Raw genomic sequence first — 20,460 nt, forward strand, 5'->3', positions numbered from 1 at the left:
ACCCATCCAGAAAACCTAAATCTATATTCAAGGTAATCACTTAAGATTAACTTATGAAGATAAATACCAGTTTTAAATTTAACTTAAAGGGATCATTCTGAAGACTTTTCCTAATCAAAATTCTAAGGTAAATTGAAGTTTCCATTTCTGAAAATAAAAAACTGCTCACAACTTAATAAAACTCAATAAAAAATTTAAAGTTTGAAAAGTCAACACGAACACACGTTAAAGTTCAAACAGGTCAAATTCAACCTGAACCCAGGAGCCCCAAAACAAGACAAAAAACTGGAGCTTTAATTGGGAACTCGCTTAAAAGTGACATCACTTGCCTATTAGAAGCAAGCCTGCCTGTACTCTGTTGTCTTTCGCAAATAGTTCAACTTTATAATCAGAAACTTTATTCAAAATGTAGTTTAGATATTCAGTTCCCCCAGTTACTAACTGGATAACGTTTGGCAAAAAACTTTAAAAAATAAACCCATGGCCTGCATGGTCTTGGATTCAACCAAGATAATGAAAGAGGGGGAGAAGCACTCAAGCGCAGACAAACGTGGAGCGTAATTTCCTATGCACTCTTTCCCGGCAATCTTCCCAGAGTCGCCTGCTGGGCGAAGGCTGTTCGCTATTGACACCCTCCGACGCTGCGCGCACCAATCCGAAAGGAAAATGGAGACTGCGGCGTGAAGCCGCGACAGGGAAAAGTATTTTTTCTTTAAAGGGCCGCCAGACTCCTGTCCCAGAAAGAACCAGCCAGGCCTTTAGAGCCCACGCACAGACCACACAGCGCAGACGCCTGACCGCCCTCTCTCTCCACCCAACCCGAATCCAGCCTCTTCCCTCCTCTCCTCCCACCCCTTCGCCCCAAGAAGCTTACACCCGACATGCACTGCGACGACCTTTTCCTTCCGAGACAACCACCCACCTTCGGCGCCTCCCTATGACAAGCGGCGCGCGGCATTCTGGTCCTGTGCGCGAGAGCGAGGCGGGGGTCAGGAAAAAGAAAGCAAAAGACTGGGGCTAGCCGGTAGGGCGGCTCCCGCGCACGCGCAAGGGCGGCGGCGTGAGGAGAAAAGGGGCGGTGCGTGGACTACGGCGAGCGGAGTGGGGCGGGGTCGCGCGCCTTGGCGGGGAGTCCGCGAGCCGGGAGGGGCGGGGGGTGGGTAAGGGAGCGGGCGGAGGAGGAAGTGTCATGGCGTCGGGCCGTGGAGGTTCTTCTCGCTGGTTCTTTACTCGGGAACAGCTGGAGAACACGCCGAGCCGCCGCTGCGGAGTGGAGGCGGACAGAGAGCTCTCGTACCGCCAGCAGGCGGCCAACCTCATCCAGGAGATGGGACAGCGTCTCAATGTGTATCCTTTCCTATTCTTGGCCCTCCGCCGCTCACGCCCTGCCTCCCTCGCCCGGTCGCCCGGCCTGGTGCCCCGCAAAAATGGCGCCGCCGCCTCGGCCTTTGCTGGGCCTTGGCCGCGCCGTAAGGGGTGGAAGGCTCGGGCTCGGGCGGCCGCGAGGGGCCAACGGAGGAGAGGAGGTGTGGAGGAGAAGGGAGACCGGGAATGCTGGCCTGGCCAGGAGGCTGCGTTGTGTAATTTGTTTCGGGCGCGCGTGGTGGCGGCGGGGGATGGGAGTGCCTCCCGGGCGAGTGGGGAATCTTAGGGATTATTGCAGAAAAGGGGCGTCTCCTTCGACTTCTCCCTGTCCCGGAATGAGTTGAGAGGTAGGAAGATTAGAGATACTGAAAGGCTTAAGTGTTCTTCGCAGCCTTTCCCCGTGCTTCGTGCCGGCTTGATGGCGGTTCTCTTGTACCTTGGGAGCACACTGGATGGGGAGGTCTTTATGTTCCTGGCGTGGTTTTGTAAGGTTGTGCGCGCGCGCGTGCGTTTGAACTGTTTGGTTTTGAGTTTAGTCGTAGGTATTCGTACTTAGTTCCGGGGCTCTCTTAATAGCAGTATTAGAGTCAATGCTCAGCAGTTGTTATTATTCCTGCTTATTTGGCTTGTAGCCTATTCTTCCCCTCCACCCTCCGCGGGCATTTATTTATTTATTTTCAGGTTTTGAGTGAGAGGCATTGGAAAAGAACCTGGGAATTTTCCGTGAAAATTGTTTTGGAAATAAGATGTTGTTTTTCTCATATATTTCCTAAATATTACATTCCAGCTCTCAGCTTACTATAAACACTGCGATTGTTTATATGCACAGGTTTTATATGCACCATTCTTTCACCAAATTCAATAGAAATGTAAGTACTATTTTATTGTCTGTTTTTACTACCACCGAATTTTAAAGTAAATCAATATGCAGAAAAGTTGGTTGGTCATTGATTGCACTGTTGGATGTAGTGTTCTGTGTTAACAGTAAAAGTAAATTACATGATAAATGTTTTGCTTCAGATGCGGGGTTTTGTGGGTTTTTTAAAATTTACAATGAGTTAAACTGCAAGGCACTGTTTAGTTAGGCTCTGCCAGGCTTTTTAAGCTAAAAAAATAGACTTAAAAAACATTTCTTTCCTTACGAAGCTATTACCTCAGTTTTCTTCATTTAAGTTTTATACTTAATATTTGAGTAATTTCAGTAGTAACGTACAGTATAATTTGAGCAAGCCTAGTTCTATGATACATCTTAATTGTGTTCTACTGTTTCAAATATTGTGAATTGGGATTAATTTGTGACATTCTTTTGAAAGAGCTAGCTGTTTAACAAATATTTCATTCGTAACCTAGTATTTAAGATGTCAGACATTTCTGTTTATCACATAGTAGCATTAATTGTGTCCTTAAATTTTTGATGATTGAAACATCAACTCTTGCTTCAAATATACTCTCAGGAGTATTTTACCTTATTAGTTTTGATGTAAAATCTACGCTTAAACACTAAGGTACAGATTTAGAACAGAACCTGTAAATATTGACAAATAGAGTGATGGCATTTTGTTGAAATTTTTAAGTTATGAAAGACAGTCTGGTATCTATTCAGAGTAACATGCATACTGTGTTTGAACCCTAAAGAACATCTCATAGTGCTTTATCACAGTTTAGAATGTTATTCTGAAAGGTGTGTGTAGAAAAATGGACCAAAGAAGACTTTTCTGCTATTTGTGGATAGTCATTAGGACCTTATTTGCTAGGAAAAGTCTTTTAAAAGGTCCTTAGAGTACTCTTTTTGAAATGGAAGGAAAAACTTCATTGTTTGGATTGATTCCTACTTTAGTCTTTCTGATCGTTAAGTCTGATTTTTGGCATATAGGTTTGTCTTGACCTGTGTGTTTTAATATACATTTTGGTCTATTGCATTCCGTCTTGCTTCTACTCTTCCTCTTTTAAATCTGTGTCATTCTTGCTCTGTTGTTTCTAGTTTCTTAAGTTATTTCTTGTGCATAACACTTAGGTCCATGATAGTGTTAAGGAAGAGAAAGGACACTATTGCTGATAACATTTAGATTAAGGGAATTAGATTTTTATTTGAATTTTCTCCAAAGGTAGTAGTGAACTAGTGAATATTGATATAAATGTGGCTTTCCTGAAATAGCCCTGGATAATGCTGGTAGAAATTACAAGTCAAAATAGCTCTGGAAATTCTTTTTTTTTTTTTTGAGACAGTCTCGCTTTGTTGCCCAGACTAGAGTGAGTGCTGTAGCATCAGCCTAGCTCACAGCAACCTCAAACTCCTGGGCTCAAGCAATCCTCCTGCCTCAGCCTCCCGAGTAGCTGGGACTACAGGCATGTGCCACCATGCCTGGCTAATTTTTTCTATATATATTAGTTGGCCAATTAATTTCTTTCTATTTATAGTAGAGACGGGGGTCTCGCTCTTGCTCAGGGTAGTTTCGAACTCGACCTTGAGCAATCCACCCGCCTCGGCCTCCCAGAGTGCTAGGATTAGAGGCGTAAGCCACCGCGCCTGGCCATGGAAATTCTTTACATGGCTACATATGTTCCATTGGCTGAATCAGGCTTACTTTCCTACTTTCAGTAAATGATCTCACCACAAGTCTTCGCTTCCTTGGGGGAAGGACCTCCCTCTTTTATAATTTGTCTTTGTGGCCTGGTTGATGTGCTTTAAAACAAGTATTTTTCTTAAAGCCAAAATTCACGACTTTATATTGACTGGTAAAGCCGAAGTCGTTGGTATTTTAGTTTTCACTAAATTATTTAAATGCCATCATTCACTATAAAGGCCAGAGTATTGATTATTACCCTCCTTAATGTCTTACATGTATATGAAGGTAGACTTCAGCATTTTACATGGAGCCATTATTAGCAGGATAATTAAAATCTGGTATTAATTTCTGTTTTGAGAAACAGTATTGTACCCTTCATATCTATTGTCTTTTTTACCTTTGCTATGGGGTTTACATTTGTGTCAGTGCATTTGCATCAGTTGCACAACCTCGCTGTTTTTTTTGTGTGTGGGTTTTTTTTTTGTCCCCTATTCTTTTAGGGTGAAGGGGGTGATCTTAAATGGAATGTGAGTCACTCTTAAATTCATATTCTCCCACATCATTGGGAAAATTTTTCTTACAGGGTTATACTGCAATGTCATAGTAAACTTAAGAAAAGCACAAATCTTCACTATGCTAAACTGAGCACCATTCAGCAAATTAAACCCTATGGAATAACAAGCTTAAATGTTAAGATGCTAGTGACACACTATATCTAGTTTTGTAATAAATATTGTGCATTAATCATATTAAAATATTTTTTACATGTTTATGTCACTTTGTTTTATTTTCCCACGTTGACAAATTTAAAAGTTAAAAAAACCCTAAGGGTAAAGTGCTATTGTGTTTAAGAATAAAATCAGTATCAGCATGTATCAGGATCCAGAAACTGTCTCTAGTCATTGAGTTCTTGTGTCAGATTTCCAGAGAGTTGAATAACTATCAGCGGTAAATGGCTTTTATATGTAGCTTAGTTAGATAAATCTACCCTTCGTTCCCTGGTTTCAGTGAGGTTTGTGTGATGGGATTAGTAACTAAAGAATGATCTTGCTGGATCAAGCACAAAATAAATCTAGTAAAGTATAGAAGCCCTGAGGCCAACAGTGCCTCTAAGGTATATGGTGAGGGAGAACATCCACCCCAATGTCAATCTTACTGTAAATATTGACCCAGTTTCTCTTAGAAACTCTGTTCATTAGTTTATGATGCATTTCTTTCTTACACCAATTCCAAGTCTGATTAATTCTTCTAAGATTAAATTGTAAAGAACACACTCTTTTCTAAGTATTTTTGTTTTTTTGGTTTTTTTTTTGTACATTGTAGGATGTTTATAAGTATTTTTGTTGATCATGGTCTGTTCTCATGGCACATCTTCAATTTACGTGGTCTTTTTAGTCTTCTCTTTATTTTCCTTTGTTTCATTGTCTCTGCCTTGAGCTCTAGAAATCAGAACTGTGTATAATATGGAAGATTTGAATGTTCTGTAGTTTGTGTAAGGACCCAAGTGTACATGGTGAGTTAAGGAGACAGGACTCAGGATTAATAATCTTAAGGAATGACTATAATGACTTTTAAGAATACATCATCAATGTCATTTCTGAGTTTCATTTTATACATGTAAGTTAGATTGGTCAACAGCTACTTGTAAGCAAACTTGTATTTATGTCCTTTGGTATCCTCTGGGGATTTGGTTCCAGGACCCCTGAGGATACCAAATCCACACATACTCAAGCCCAGCATTCGGGCCTCACAGAACCCTCATATATGAAAAGTCAGCCCTCCATATCCACTGGTGTCACATCCTGCGAATACTGTGCTTCCCATCCAGTTATGGTTGAGGAAAAGAAAAACCATGTGCAGTTCAGAGCCGTGTTGTTCAAGGGTCAGTAGTATTTGCTTGTGCTAAAATTTGATTGCCATCTTTTAATTACGGCCTTTAAAAAATCTTTCTCAATTGATGTTTGAAAATTTGAAGATACTCTTTTTCCATTCTTTTCTCCTCCAATAAAGATGTAAATGATTTGGAGGAAGGCCATTCTTTATCTGTCTGGAGAAATGCCCAGGATTTTCTGTTCTTTGACTAGTAGAAGTTACCTATTACACTGTAAGGGTAAGGGATTTTTTTGGTTTTTGTTTATTTGGGTTTTTTGTTTGTTTGTTTAATTCACTGTTATCACTAGTGCCTAGAAAAGAGTCTCACATAGAGAAGATATCGTCGAACAAATACTTGTCAGTAGAATGGATGTAATCTTGTTCACAGGTCTGTTGAGTGACTCCTACATTTTCTTCTGTATGTATCCTCCCCACATAGATACATTTAAAATCTTTTATTATTGAAAACTTAGGTTAAGCATCCCAAATCTGAAAATCTGAAATGCTCCAAAGTCTGACACTTACTGAACTCTGACATAATACTCAAAAGAAATGCTCATTGTTGCATTTTGAATTTTCAGATTTAGGATGCTCAACTGGAAATGCAAATATTCCAAAATCCGAAGAAATCTGAAACACTTCTGGTCCTAAGCATTTTTGGACAAGGGATGCTTAACCTGTGTAGACACAAGATAAATGAAAACTGTAAAAAAGAAGTTATCATAAACCTCCCTTCCATCCAAGAGTCTAAGCCCTCACCCCTGCTCTATGGCACCTCCTGTTGACGGTTTTTGTGTGCCCTTTCAGAAATGTCTTTTGCATTTGCAAGCATATGTATATCTTTTTCAGCACAAAAAAGTGTTTTTTTAATTTAACCTTAGATCTTGGATTTGGCCTAGTATGAGCTAGGTATAGCTACTTCTGGGGAAGTAATTTTTAAGATATAACCACAGGTATAAAAGGGATTTGTTCTGTGTTTGGTTCGTATGAGGGGCTGCACTTAGTAATCTAGAGGGCCTGTGGCCTTGAGGCCGAAGTTTCCCCACCACTGTTGTAGATTAGACAAGTGGTTCTCAACTAGGGTCATTTTTGGTGGTCACAACTTAATGTGGGGTGCTACTAGCATCTAGTGAGTAGAAGCCAGAAATGCTGCTGAGCATCCTACAATGCACAGGACAGTTTCCCCACCCCCTAATAAAAAATTATCTGGTCCAAAACGTCCTTAGTGCTAAGATTAAGAAACCCTGGTTTAACCTAAGAAGTTGAGTGAAGAAGGCTCTAGGCAGAATGAATACTAAGGTAGTATTACCTCCACTGTATTTTGAGTGGTAAATTTCATCTCTTCTAGTAAGAAATCACCTAATTCATCTGTAATTCCCCAAAGACCTTTTTAAAAACAAAGATTAAGTTTTTTTTCTTTTGGAGCTGGGCGGGGTGGCTTGCACCTGTAATCCGTGTTAGTAATTTTTCTAGCTTTTTAAAAATGGCTTTTTGACATTAAAAAGTGTTTGTTAATCAAATCTAACAGTTTTTACTTTTGCCTTATTTCATTACCTTTATACTTATCTAGAGATTGATGTCCAACTGTGTTTATTTCATGATTTTGTGGGAAGAATTTTGGTATTTTTAATCTTTAGGTTTATTTTGATATGTGGTTTTCAAACATGTATTTGAGGTTGATATCCTCTTTTTTCATCCAGATAAGAAAGATAAGAATTATAAAGGTTAAATATCTTATCTGAAATCACACAGCAACAGAGTGATGAAAACAAAAATTACACCCAGATCAAGACTCCATAGTTCATGTAGTTAATCACTGTGCCTACCTCAACTATCTATTACTAGGACTATCTTCATAACCCTGAAATTTCTCATTGAAAGTAATAAGTATGAAGCCTTTATGATGTGCTAAATGTGTGTGATTCACCAACTACCTACATCAAAATTATTAGGATGCTTGTTAAAAATACGCTTTACTGAGCTGTGCCTTAAACTTATGTAAGCAGAATATTTGTGGTGGAGCTTGAGGTTCTTTACCTTAACAAGCTTCCCAAGTGAAAAAAAAAGTTGACGATCATTGGTTTAAATTTTGCCTTTTCTCGTGTGCATATCAATCTATTGTTATACTCTGTTTTATAGAAGTCAAATCAGTATGTGTTTTATTCTTTACCTTCTAAAGGAAAGTGTCTTATGAAATCTAAGTTGATGTTTATATTGTTGCTTACTTCTCCTGCTGCCTTTTAATTTAATAAAACAATCTAAAGATAATTTTATGCTTAGAGTCTGTTAATATTACGTGAGAATACTGTAGTGCTCCAGTGAGGTCCTCTTTATACATCTCAAATTCCTCTTTGTCAGCAGTACATCGGTTTTAGCATTTATGCATTGTACATCCCTGTTTTTCCTTCAGGGTGCTTTCTCTGCTTTCCTCATGACTGTGCTCTGTCAAGTTTTAAGACTCAGCTGAAGTTGCAGCTCCTTCATAAAGCATTCCTCAGAGAACTCTTTTTCCATTTCTGAATTTCTGTCTCTTGATCTTACCTTTGGGTCCCATTTACATCCTGGTTTTGGGAGATGATGTTTGTTTAGTTAGTTTTTAGTACTATAGTATTACTGTACGTATATTAGATGAGATTTTTTTTTTTATAAAATAAAACAAATACGTAAAACCATCAAACTAATGTATGGCTTACTGAATTGTTATAATGCGGACAACCACCTAAGACAAGAAATGTTAGGTTATTAAGTTTGAAATGTCCGATTTCCTTATCACATTGACTGCCATGCTAGTTGCATTTAACTCAGGCCTGGGGCCTCATGAAGCAAAACTCTGCAGCTGATTCGTGAAAATCTTACTTGTTGATGTTCTTGTTGTTAAAATTATATTGACAATTTAATGTGGATTGCATTGCATGTAACTTGCACACAGAAAACAATAAAAAATAACAAATTAGAAAGAAAGGATTGCTTTGTTTTATTAAAACACCGTGGTCCCAGGGAAATTTTGTGTGTGTGTGTGTGTGTGTGTGTGGCAGTTAGTGTGTTAAGTACTAAGTTTGAGGGTCAGTATCTCTGACATTTCACTTTGACACTTATTTTATTTTTATTGTGAAAGTGCGTTCTCAGTCTTGCAAATGCACGTTTTGGCTTGTGATTATCTTTCAATATTTTTTGAGCCATTTTTGTGAAACTATGGGTAAGTCAAAAATTGGTTATTTTTGAATATGAGTTCCATCGTGGGGCCAGTGCAGCACAGACAACTCTAATTATCAAGGAAGTGTTTGGGAAGGATGTGGTTAGTGAATGCACAGTACCTTGATGGTTTGAAAAGTTCTGTTCTGCTGATTTTAATCTTGAAAATGAGCTACATGGACAACCACGGTGGGTATGAATATTGCTGTTATGAATGTTCATGTACAAGTTTTTGTGTGGACGTGTGTTTTGGTTTCCTTTGAGTTTATACCCAGGAATAGAACTGCTGGATCATATGGTAACTCTAGACACCAGTAATGTTGGATACCTTTTTCTCTGTTATGACAAGATATTCCAGTCCCTTGTAAAATTTCTGCCTCAGAAAATTTCAGAGCTGGAATTGGCCATTTCTTTAAGAAAAGTTTCTTTCTTTTAATAGGAAGAGGTATTTCAAGACCACAGCCTGGGCACTATTGTTGCCTATTGTTACTATGTTGGTCATTGTAGGCATCTTCAGTTAACACAGCTAAGAAATATATAGTGTAGTAAATATATATATGCTCGCCATGCATATTGATATGTTAAGTGTTCTTTATTTTAATACTAAGTATATTATATGAAATATAAATATGTTAACTCTATTTGTCTTATATCTTTATTTTAAATACATATGTAAAATACCTCATGAATTCATTTTGATTGAAAAAACAGGCTTTTTAATTTCAGCCTCTTTTGCATTACATCTCAATCACCTTTCTTTTTTTTTTTTGAGACAGAGTCTCACTCTGTTGCCCAGACTAGAGTGCCATGGTGTCACCCTAGCTCACAGCAACCTTAAACTCCTGGGCTCAAGCAACCCTTCTGCTTCAGCCTCCCAAGTAGCTGAGACTACAAGCATGTGCCACCATGCCCAGCTAATTTTTTCTATATATTTTTAGTTGGCCAATTAATTTCTTTGTATTTTTAGTAGAGATGGGATCTTGCTCAAGCTGGTTTCAAGCTCCTGACCTTGAGTCTTGAGTGATCCTCCCACCTCAGCCTCCCAGATTGCTAGGATTATGCCTGGCCCCAATCACCTGTCTTTCACACCTGCCAATAACATCCCCCTTCTTAAGAATGTGGGATAATAGAATTTGGATATTCCATAATCCTTCATTAACTTAATCCCTTGTTTCGCAAAAAGTCTCAGAATAACAATACTACTACCACCATACTCCTCCCCTCCCGTTTTGTAGACGTTGTACTCTGTCTATATTATCTTTTTTTTTTTTATTTTGGCATATTATGGGGGTACAGATTTTAAGGTTTCAATAAATGCTCATTCCCCCCTCCCCCACAAGTCTGAGTCTCCAGCATGACCATCCCCCAGATGGTGCACATCTCACTCATTATATATGTATATACCCGCCCCCTCTCACCTGCCCAATACCCTATTACTGTAGTACCTATGTGACCACTTAGGTGCTGTTCAGTTAATACCAATTTGCTGGTGAGTATATGTGGTGCTTGTTTTTCCATTCTTGGGAAGCTTCACTTAATAGTATGGGTTCCAGCTCTAACCAGGAAAATATAAGATGTGCTATATCACCATTGTTTCTTAGAGCTGAATAGTACTCCATGGTATACATATACCACATTTTATTAATCCATTCTTGGATTGATGGGCACTTGGGCTGTTTCCACAGCCTTGCAATTATGAATTGTGCTGCTATAAACATTCGAGTGCAGGTGTCTTTTTTGTAGAGTGTCATTGGATCTTTTGGGTAGATGCCCAGCAATGGGATTGCTGGATCAAATGGTAGATTCACTTGTATCGCTTTAAGGTATCTCCATATTGCTTTCCACAGAGGTTGAACTAATTTGCAGTCCCACCAGCAGTGTAGGAGTATAGAATTTTTTTATTTCCATCTTGATTTCTTCATTTATGAAGTAATCATTTAGTAGGAGGTTGTTTAATTTCCACGTTTTTGTGTAGAAATGTGAGTTTCTGTTAGGGTTGATTTCTACTTTTATTCCACTGTGATCTGAGAAGGTACATGGTATGATTTCTATTTTTTTAAATTTCTTGAGATTTACTTTGTGTCCTAGGATATGGTCAATCTTAGAGAATGTCCCGTGAGCTGATGAGAAGAACGTATATTCAGTGGATTTTGGGTAGAATGTCCTGTAGATGTCAGTCAGACCCAGTTGTTCCAAGGTTTTGTTTAAGTCCGTTATTTCTTTATTAATTTTCTGTTTGGAGGATCTGTCTTGTGCCGTCAGTGGGGTGTTGAAATCTCCGGTGATTATGGAGTTGCTATTAATCCATTTGCTTAGATCCAGTAAGGTTTGCTTTATGAAACTGGGTGCACCTAAGTTGGGTGCATATATATTTAAAATTGTTATCTCTTCTTGTTGAACTGTGCCCTTCACCATTATATAATGACCCTCTTTGTCTTTCACTACTTTTGTTGGTTTAAAAACTAAATTGTCTGAAATTAGAACTGCCATGCCAGCCTTCTTTTGGCTTCCACTTGCCTGGAATACTGATCTCTACCCTTTTACTTTTAGTCTATATGCATCCTTGCAGGTTAGATGTGTTTCCTGAAGACAGCATATACTTGGCCTGTATTTTCTTATCCATTCAGCCAGCCTATGTCTCTTGAGTGGAGAGTTTAAGCCATTCACATTTATTGAGAGAACTGATAGGTAAGGTAGATTACTGTTCATTCTGTTGGGTTGGATGTTGTTGCTTTGATTTCTCTCTTGAGCCATTGTATTATCTGGCCTTTAATCTTTGGGTTTTGGTTGTTTTTATATTCGTGAGTTTTTATTATGGTGTTCTGTGCGTAACACTGTTTTGAGTACTTCTTGTAGGGCTGGTCTTGTCTTGGTGAATTCTCTGAGACTTTGCTTGTCTGAGAATGTCTTTATTTCTCCTTCATATATGAAGCTTAGTTTTGCAGGGAATAAGATTCTAGGGTGGGCATTGTTTTGTTTCAGAAGAGTGAGAATGGGGCCCCAGTCTCTCCTTGCTTGTAAAGTCTCATTAGAGAAGTCTGGTGTTATTCGAATTGGCTTTCCCTTGTATGTCACTTGCTTCTTTCGTCTTACAGCTCTTAGAAGGGCTGTCTATATTATTTTAAATAGCCATTATATAACTCTCCCTTTTAATTGTCATTTAATCCTAGTTCTGGAGTAATTATATGTTTATTGCTCACTACCAGTGATTACATTGAAGTCTGTTCATTTTGATTGCCTGAAATTCTGCTGAAGATCATGGAAACAATATTCTCTGAATCCTTAATTATTGTCAGTAGTTTGTGCCTTTATATGGAAGGTCAGTTCTGTGTATATAAAATTCTTAGCTATGCTTTCTTTCCTTAGGGTATCTTAAATATGTAACTACTATTTTTTTTTTTCTGGCATAAAGCATTGTTGGCTGTTTGGTGGTGATGTAATTTTCTTTAATTTGTTTTTGTTTTAAGTGGCCAAAGGATTTAAAATCCAGTAATCTACTATAATAATCTTACTATAATAATACTATAAAAATCTTGATATTGATTGTTCTGGGTTGATATACTCACCTGGGTGGTGTGTTCCTTTTATAAATATTTTCAAATCATCTTTACTTGTATTTCATATTTTGAATTATTAATGTCAGTTTAGAAATATGTTACAGTTTTAATTTTTTGTCTTTTATTGTCATAAAATACATAAAATGTCATAAAATACACATAGCTTAAATTTACCTTTTTAAGTGTGTACTTCAGTAGCATTAGGTACATTCACATTGCTGTGCAGACATCACCACTATCCATTTCTAGAGGTTTTTTATCTTCCCAAATTGAAACTCTGCCCATTAAACCACCTCCTCATTCTTCCTTTCCTCCCAGCCCCTGCAACCACCATTCTATTTTTTTAGTTCATAACTTTGACTACTGTTATAAGTGAAATCATATGTTTGTCCTTTTGTGTCTGGCTTATTTCGTTTAGCATAATATTTTCAGAGTTCATCTATGTTGCAGCATGTGTGAGAATTTCCTTCCTTTTTAAGCCTGAATATTACTACATTGTGTATACCACATTTTGTCTGTTCATCCATTTATGGACACTTGAGTTGTTTCTGCCTTTTGACTATTGTGAATAATGCTGCTATGAATATGCATGTACAGATACCTATTTGAGAGACCTGGCTTTCAGTTCTTTTGAGTGTGTACCCAGAAGTAGAATTACTGGGTTACATGATAAATGTATTTTTGATTTTGGGGGGAACCTAACCATATTTTCCACATTGGCTACAACATTTTACATTCTCATCATCAGTGCACAAGAGTTCCAGTTCCCATACATCCTTGTTAAAACTTGTGGGGTTTTGGTAGTTTGGGGGGTGTTTTTGCTTGTTTGTTTTTTTTGTTTTGGATAGTAGCCATCCTAACTTGTGTGAAGTGGTATCTGTGTGGTTTCGATTTATTTGCATTTCCTTATTCATTACTGATGTTGACATCTTTTCATGTGCTTGTTAGCCATTTGTTTATCTTCTTTACAGAAACATCTGTTCAAGTCTTTTGTCCATTTTTTTGAGTTGCTTGGTTTTTTTGTTGAGTTATAGTTCTTTACATATTCTAGATATCAAATTTCTTATCAAATGTATGATATACAAATGTTTTCTCCCATTCTTTGGGGTGTCATTTTCCTTTTTGATGTACAAACTTTATTAAATTTGATTAAGTCCAATCTGTTTTTTCTTTTTGTTGCCTGTGCTTTGGTGACATCCAAGAAATCATTGCCAAATCCAGTGTCATGAAGTTTTTCCTCTGTGTTTTCTTTTTAGGTCTTTGATCCTTTTTGAGTTAATTTTTGTATATGGTGTAAGGTAAGGTTCAAACTTCATTCTTTTTGTATATGGATATTCAGTTTCCTCGGCACCATTTGTTAATTTTTTTAAGCATTTCTTTATAGTGTGATTTGTTGCTTTAGGCACAACTTCTAATTTTGTCTTACAGTATCTTGATATTCTCTTCATCGACTTATTTTTGTGAGAGATTAGCTTTCTTGAAATTGACAGGATGTGCTTCAGAGTAGCTTTTCCAATCACAGAGTTCCCTTTTCTGTTATTTTCAGGTAATGTTCAAAAAATGTGGCAGCTTGCTTTGTGAGGTTTCCTAGCTCTGTTCCCCTCAATATTTTAATCCTATTTTCCCCTTGTCCCTATCCTGCCAATTGTGCTTTGCTTCTAGAGGTTTCTCTTCGATGTGGAATACTGGAAGCGAAATTTGGCAGATCAATTTCAAAAGATCATAGAAATTAGCTTCAATCCTTGAAGCCTACTGTATGCCTCTTGCATCCACCTCCGTATTGGATGGGCAACACTCCCAGTTTGGGCTGTCATTCTCAAATTGACCAGCCATCATTTCCAATGAATGCCTGTTGGCTCTTTTGAGGTTCTTTTGTTATTGGGTCCAGCACATGCCCCATTGCCTCCCTTTGCTTCTTGTTGCACAGATGCTAGGTACTGTGGCCTGTTGGGTCCTCACGCATTTGTATTCCGAATTTCCTAGGAATGACCTGTTCATGTGATTTGGTTGTAAATATCCATGAGGTTTTGGTTTTGCTATCTTGTTGCTCTGTTTTTCTGTGGGGATTTGGGTATCACCTCTGCCACCATCATCTCGGATTTTTTCAGGTAAGTCATTAAAAGTTTATCTTCATTTACTTTAGAGATAATACATTAATTTCCAGTGGTACTACAGTAGGCTATCATTTAAGTATACTTAATTGTCCAGGTGTGGTGGCTCATGCCTGTAATCCTAGCACTCTGGGAGGCCGAAGCAGGAAGATTGCTTAAGGTCAGGAGTTCAAGACCAGCCTGAGCAAGGCCTAGACTTCGTCTCTACTAAAATTAGAAAAAAAATTAGCCAGGCACAGTGGCATGCGCCTCTAGTCCCAGCTACTCAGGAGGCTGAGGCAGGAGGATTTCTTGAGCCAGGAGTTTGAGGTTGCTGTGAGCTAGGCTGACACCATGGCACCCTAGCCCAGGCTACAGAGTGAGACTCTGTCTCAATAAATAAATATACTTAATAAATACTTCTAGGAAGATGAAGTTGATTTTTCTTTTTTTTTAAGGAATAATTAAGTCACTTGAAGTTTGTTCTGTTAAATGAGGATGATGATCCATTAGGGAGAGTTCATTTATTAATAGGCATTACAAAGCATGTATGGTATTCTTGATTTTCTCAAATTGATTTTGAAAACAAATAGAAAATTTCCCAAAAAGCTTTAAAGGTTATTTTAAAACAGGTCACTCTTACCTGCCTAATTACAGGGATTTTGACTAATTGAGTATAGTGACTTATGCAAATCTTAATGAAGTCTTCCTGAAGCAGCCTAATTTTTTTCAAAATTGCATGATTGTAGAATACATAATATACACCTTTTCTCTGCACACACAGATGTGTATATGTTTTTCTTTTTTTAAATGTATGTTTTTAGTCTTGATAGTTTATATATTCTGTGGTGGCCTCGTTGAATCATCAAGGAAGGGCAAGTGTGTGAGCTCACTCCAGCAGGCCCAGGGCACATTTAAACTGTAGCAGGTTCTAAACTGAGTCAGGTCTACAGATAAAACAGGTTTTTTGCATTAAGAAAAATATCCATTGAATGTTTACATTGGTACAGTGTAAAGTAAGACTGATTTTACTTTCAAGGCCATTTTAGAACAGGAGTTTCATTTTTAGTACATAAAATTGGTTAAGGTAATTTAGGTGAAAATCAAATTCGGTCACTGTACATCGTATTATAGACATGTATACATATTCTAGGGATCACACATATACATATACATACATATATATGTGTATATATATTCTATATATATGAATATATATATACACTATATATATGAATATATATATACTATTTTAGGGAAAATGATGGAAACCACCTTACTGCCTTACAATATTTTGGGGTATTTACCTAATGTTTTACACTTAAATAAGTTCTAGTTGTAAAGCTGGCATACTGAGTGCTCTTTATATGACCATATTTAAGGAAATATATGGAATGTGAAGTTTTTCTCTAAATTATTTGGAGCCGCCAGAGGAAAAGAAATGAATGAGGGATATAGATAGAAGTTCACCTATTTGTTCAGTGTTAAAATTTTAAAATATGAAGTTTAGGGCTTTAATCGCTTGAACTTAGTGGCAGTATTTTGTATATTTACGTGACAGTAGAACCATATTCCGTAAACATTAACTTCCTAATAATGTGCAAAGCTGTATGCAGAGATGGGATTTATTTTCTTACGAATAAATAAAACATAAATAGTGGTTTCCCTAAGGGACATATATTCTAATGGGAGAGTAAAGAAAATACTGAATAGTTTACTTTAAGCTTGACTGTCTAATGTTAAATTGCTAAGAACAGTGATCAATCTGAGCTATTTTGTAATACCTGCAAACATTTAATAACATTTTCATCTGTTTAATTCTCTTCAGAATGCCACCTATGGGTTTAAACCTGTGCTATTATGATAGCTACTAACTAGAAGTAGCTACTGAGCACTTGAAATATAGCTAGTGCGCTGAGGAACTGCATTGTAATAAATAAGTAATGTGAAATAATTTCCCATTAAACAAAACTTTTGTTATGGTAGGATTACATTTCACTTTGAAATATCAGCATCTGAATTGAGGTATGATATCAGTGTAAAATATAAATTTTATAGGGAAAATATAAAATGTCACCTAATACTTTTATATTGATTGTATGTTATTGGGGTAAGTAAAATAGATTAACATGGATTCCTGTTTATTTTTTAGTTTAGTGGAAATTTTTAATTATATTTGTGGCTTGCATCATGTTTGTGTTTGACAGTGACAGTTTGAGCTATAGGCATTTGTATCCATCAACAAATAAAAATATGCTATTGGAGTTCACACTATAGTAATTTGTTCAGTAGGCAAACATGCTCCTTCAAACTAATTTTAAACTAAGTTCATTTAGAAGTTAAAAAAAATGGGAAAGATGATTCTTTTCTCATCAAGAATCTGAAAATAATGAAAGTTGATATAGTTCCCTGCTTAAAAAGAAATAGGTCAGAGGGCAGGGAGAGGAAATTCTGAGGATTTGGGGTCAGTCTTTAAGTGATGCAGTGACTCAGAGAGGATACCAGATTTTTCCAAGACCCCATCCCAAGGTAAGTGTTTTAGGTACTTCATGTTGCTATATCTCAGTGATTGGTGTTCTGAATGCTTAATATGAGTACCTATTTGAATTAATGATATGGTTCGTTCTATGTAGTTTTAAACATCTGTTGAAATTATTTTTGTTAGTCAAACAAGCAAATTCATGGTTTAGCCGGGCGCGGTGGCTCACGCCTGTAATCCTAGCACTCTAGGAGGCTGAGGCGGGCGGATTGCTCGAGGTCAGGAGTTTGAAACCAGCCTGAGCAAGAGCGAGACTCCGTCTCTACTATAAATAGAAAGAAATTAATTGGCCAACTAATATATATATATAAAATTAGCCGGGCATGGTGGCGCATGCCTGTAGTCCCAGCTACTCGGGAGGCTGAGGCAGCAGGATTACTTGAGCCCAGGAGTTTGAGGTTGCTGTGAGCTAGGCTGACGCCACGGCACTCACTCTAGCCTGGGCAACAAGTGAGACTCTGTCTCAAAAAAAAAAAAAAAAAAATTCATGGTTTACAGAAATAATTGCATGTGGCTTTTTTTGTTTTGTTTTTGTGGGGCAGCATCTTACTCTGTTGCCTGAGCTAAAGTGTAGTGGCGTGATCATAACTCACTGCAATCTCAAAAGTTCTTGGGCTCAAGTGATCCTCCTGCTGGGACTATAGGCATGCACCACTGTACCTGGCTCATTTTTCTATTTTTAGTAGAGACAGGTCTCGCTCTTGATCAGGCTGATCTCAAACTCTTGACAAGCAGTCTCCTACATCATCCTCCCAGAGTGCTAGGATTATAGTAGACATGAACCACCATGCCCAACGTATTTTTTAGAATTTTTTTTTTTTGAGACAGAGTCTCACTCTGTTGCCCTGGCTAGAGTGCCATGCCATCAGCCTAGCTCACAGCAACCTCAAAGTCCTGGGCTCAAGCAATCCTTCTGCTTCAGCCTCCCGAGTAGCTGGGACTACAGGCATGCGCCACCATGCCCAGCTAATTTTTTCTATGTATTTTTAGTTGGCTAATTAATTTCTTTCTATTTTTAGTAGAGACAGGGTCTCATTCTTGCTCAGGCTGGTTTTGAACTCCTGACCTTGAACAATCCGCCTGCCTCAGCCTCCCATAGTGCTAGGGTTACAGGCATGAGCCACCGTGCCTGGCCCTATTTTTTAGAATTTTTTAAAAATTTCATAATTTAAATGTCAAAAGTCACTTGCTGTTTAAGAAATTGATATTCTGAAGATGAAACTTTATTTTACTTTTAAATTAACAAATGTGGTAAAGGTATATAATACATGGTTAAAATGCGTGTTTTCAGTATTTGTCATGCTATGATTAGGCCTTTGGTTTCCTTTAATTTCCCTTGTTGGTGTGTATATGCATTAGCTCCTTCTAAAAAAAATCTTTATGGTATAATTCACATACCATAAAATTCACCCATTAGAATACATAATTCAATGGGTATATTACCATCACCACAAAAAGAAACCTGCACCCATTAGCAGTTCACCAATCCTGCTTCCCTTTCCAGCCCTAGGCAACCACTAAGTTATTTTCTATCTCCATAGATTTACCTGTTCTGGACATTTTGTATAAGTGGAATCATGCAATATATGGTCTTTCATGTAGCATAATGTTTTCAAGGTCCATCCATGGTGTAGAATATATTAGTACCTCATTCCCTTTAAGTGCAGAGTAATATTCCATTCATCATGTGGTTGTACCTCCTTTTATTTATCTACTTATCAGTTGGACATTTGGGTTGGTTCAACTTGTTGGCTATTATGAGTAATGCTTCTATGAACAGTCATGTACGGACATAAGTTTTGTATGGACATAAGTTTTCTTTTCGGCATATTACCTGAGTATGGAATTGCTGGGTTGTATGGCAACTCTAGATTCCAATAATTATTTCTTTTTTTAAAATTTATTTCAGAATATTATGGGAGTACAACAATCTGGTTACATAAATTGCTTTTGTACCTTGCCCATCCCCCTAGACTCCAATAATTCTTGGACAGCTTTTTTAGAACATTTTGAGGGCTGGGTGTGGTGGCTCACGCCTATAATCCTAGCACTCTGGGAGGCCGAGGCAGGTGGATTGCTCAAGGTCAGGAGTTTGAAACCAGCCTGAGCGAGACCCGTCTCTACTAAAAATAGAAAGAAACTAATTGACCAACTAAAAAATATATATACACAAATTAGCAGGGCATGGTGGTGTATGGCTGTAGTCCCAGCTACTCAGGAGGCTGAGGCAGTAGGATCGCTTGAGCCCAGGAGATTGAGGTTGCTGTGAGCTAGGCTGACACCACAGCACTCACTCTAGCCTGAACAACATTTTGAGGAACTACCAAACTGTTTTTCAGAGTAGCCTTCCTACAGGCAATGTATGAGGGTTCCAGTATTGCCTCATTATCTTCAACACTTAAAATTGCCCTTTTTTATTATAGCCATCTTAGTGTGTGTGAAGTGGGAATGGTATCTCCTACTCTGTGTGTGGAACTTTTTACATTCTTGATGGAATTATTTGCAGCACAACCATCCAGTTTAGTAGTATTTTTCTTTTGTCACTTGTGTTCTTGATGTCCTAACTAGGGTCATAAAGATTCATTTCTGGTTTTTTTTTTTTTTGGTTTTTTTTTTGAGATAGAGTCTCACTTTGTTGCCCAGACTAGAGTGAGTGCCGTGGCGTCAGCCTAGCTCACAGCAACCTCAAACTCCTGGGCTCAAGCGATCCTTCTGCCTCAGCCTCCCGAGTAGCTGGGACTACAGGCATGCGCCACCACGCCCAGCTAATGTTTTCTATATATATTAGTTGGCCAATTAATTTCTTTCTATTTATAGTAGAGACAGTGTCTCACTCTTTCTCAGGTTGGTTTCGAACTCCTGAGCTCAAAGGATCCGCCCGCCTTGGCCTCCCAGAGAGCTAGGATTACAGGCGTGAGCCACCGTGCCCGGCCTCATTTCTGTTTTCTCTAAAGAGTTTTACAGGTTTAGCTCTTACATTTAGGTCTGTGATCCATTTTGGGCTAATTTTTGTGTGAGGTATAAAGGGATTTGACTTTCATTTTGTTAAATGTAGATAAACAATTGTCCCAGGACCGTTTGTCAAAAGACCATTCTTTCTCCCACTGAATTGTCTTGGCACTTTTGTTGAAAATCAGTTGATCATGAACATAGGGGTTCATTTCTAAACTCTTGATTCTATTCCATGATCTATATGTCTGCCCTTACACCAGTAACACATAGTCTCAATTACTGTCACTTTGCAGTAAGTTTTGAATTCAAGAAATATGAGTCTTCCA

The 20,460-nt window shown here is 38.0% G+C and overlaps 1 protein-coding gene across 5 annotated transcripts in view; it reads left to right on the plus strand.

Moving 5' to 3' along the window:
- The first annotated feature begins 1,154 nt into the window (after positions 1 to 1,154).
- Positions 1,155 to 20,460, plus strand: part of CCNT2 (cyclin T2) — a 55,596-nt gene continuing 36,290 nt past the window's right edge. For 3 of the 5 annotated variants that reach the window (XR_001147779.2, XM_012740096.2, XM_012740097.2), the window contains exons 1-2: positions 1,155 to 1,347; positions 2,153 to 2,234. Coding sequence is in view for 2 of the 5 variants with exons in the window: in XM_012740096.2 (XP_012595550.1) it covers positions 1,190 to 1,347; positions 2,153 to 2,234 (240 nt within the window). In the remaining 3 variants the exon portion in view is untranslated. The remainder of the gene's footprint in view (positions 1,348 to 2,152; positions 2,235 to 20,460) is intronic. The other 2 variants (XM_012740099.2, XM_020288507.2) reach the window with 1 other exon arrangement.

Source organism: Microcebus murinus, chromosome 8 (assembly GCF_040939455.1).
Source record: "Microcebus murinus isolate Inina chromosome 8, M.murinus_Inina_mat1.0, whole genome shotgun sequence".
Taxonomy (NCBI): Eukaryota; Metazoa; Chordata; class Mammalia; order Primates; family Cheirogaleidae; genus Microcebus; species Microcebus murinus.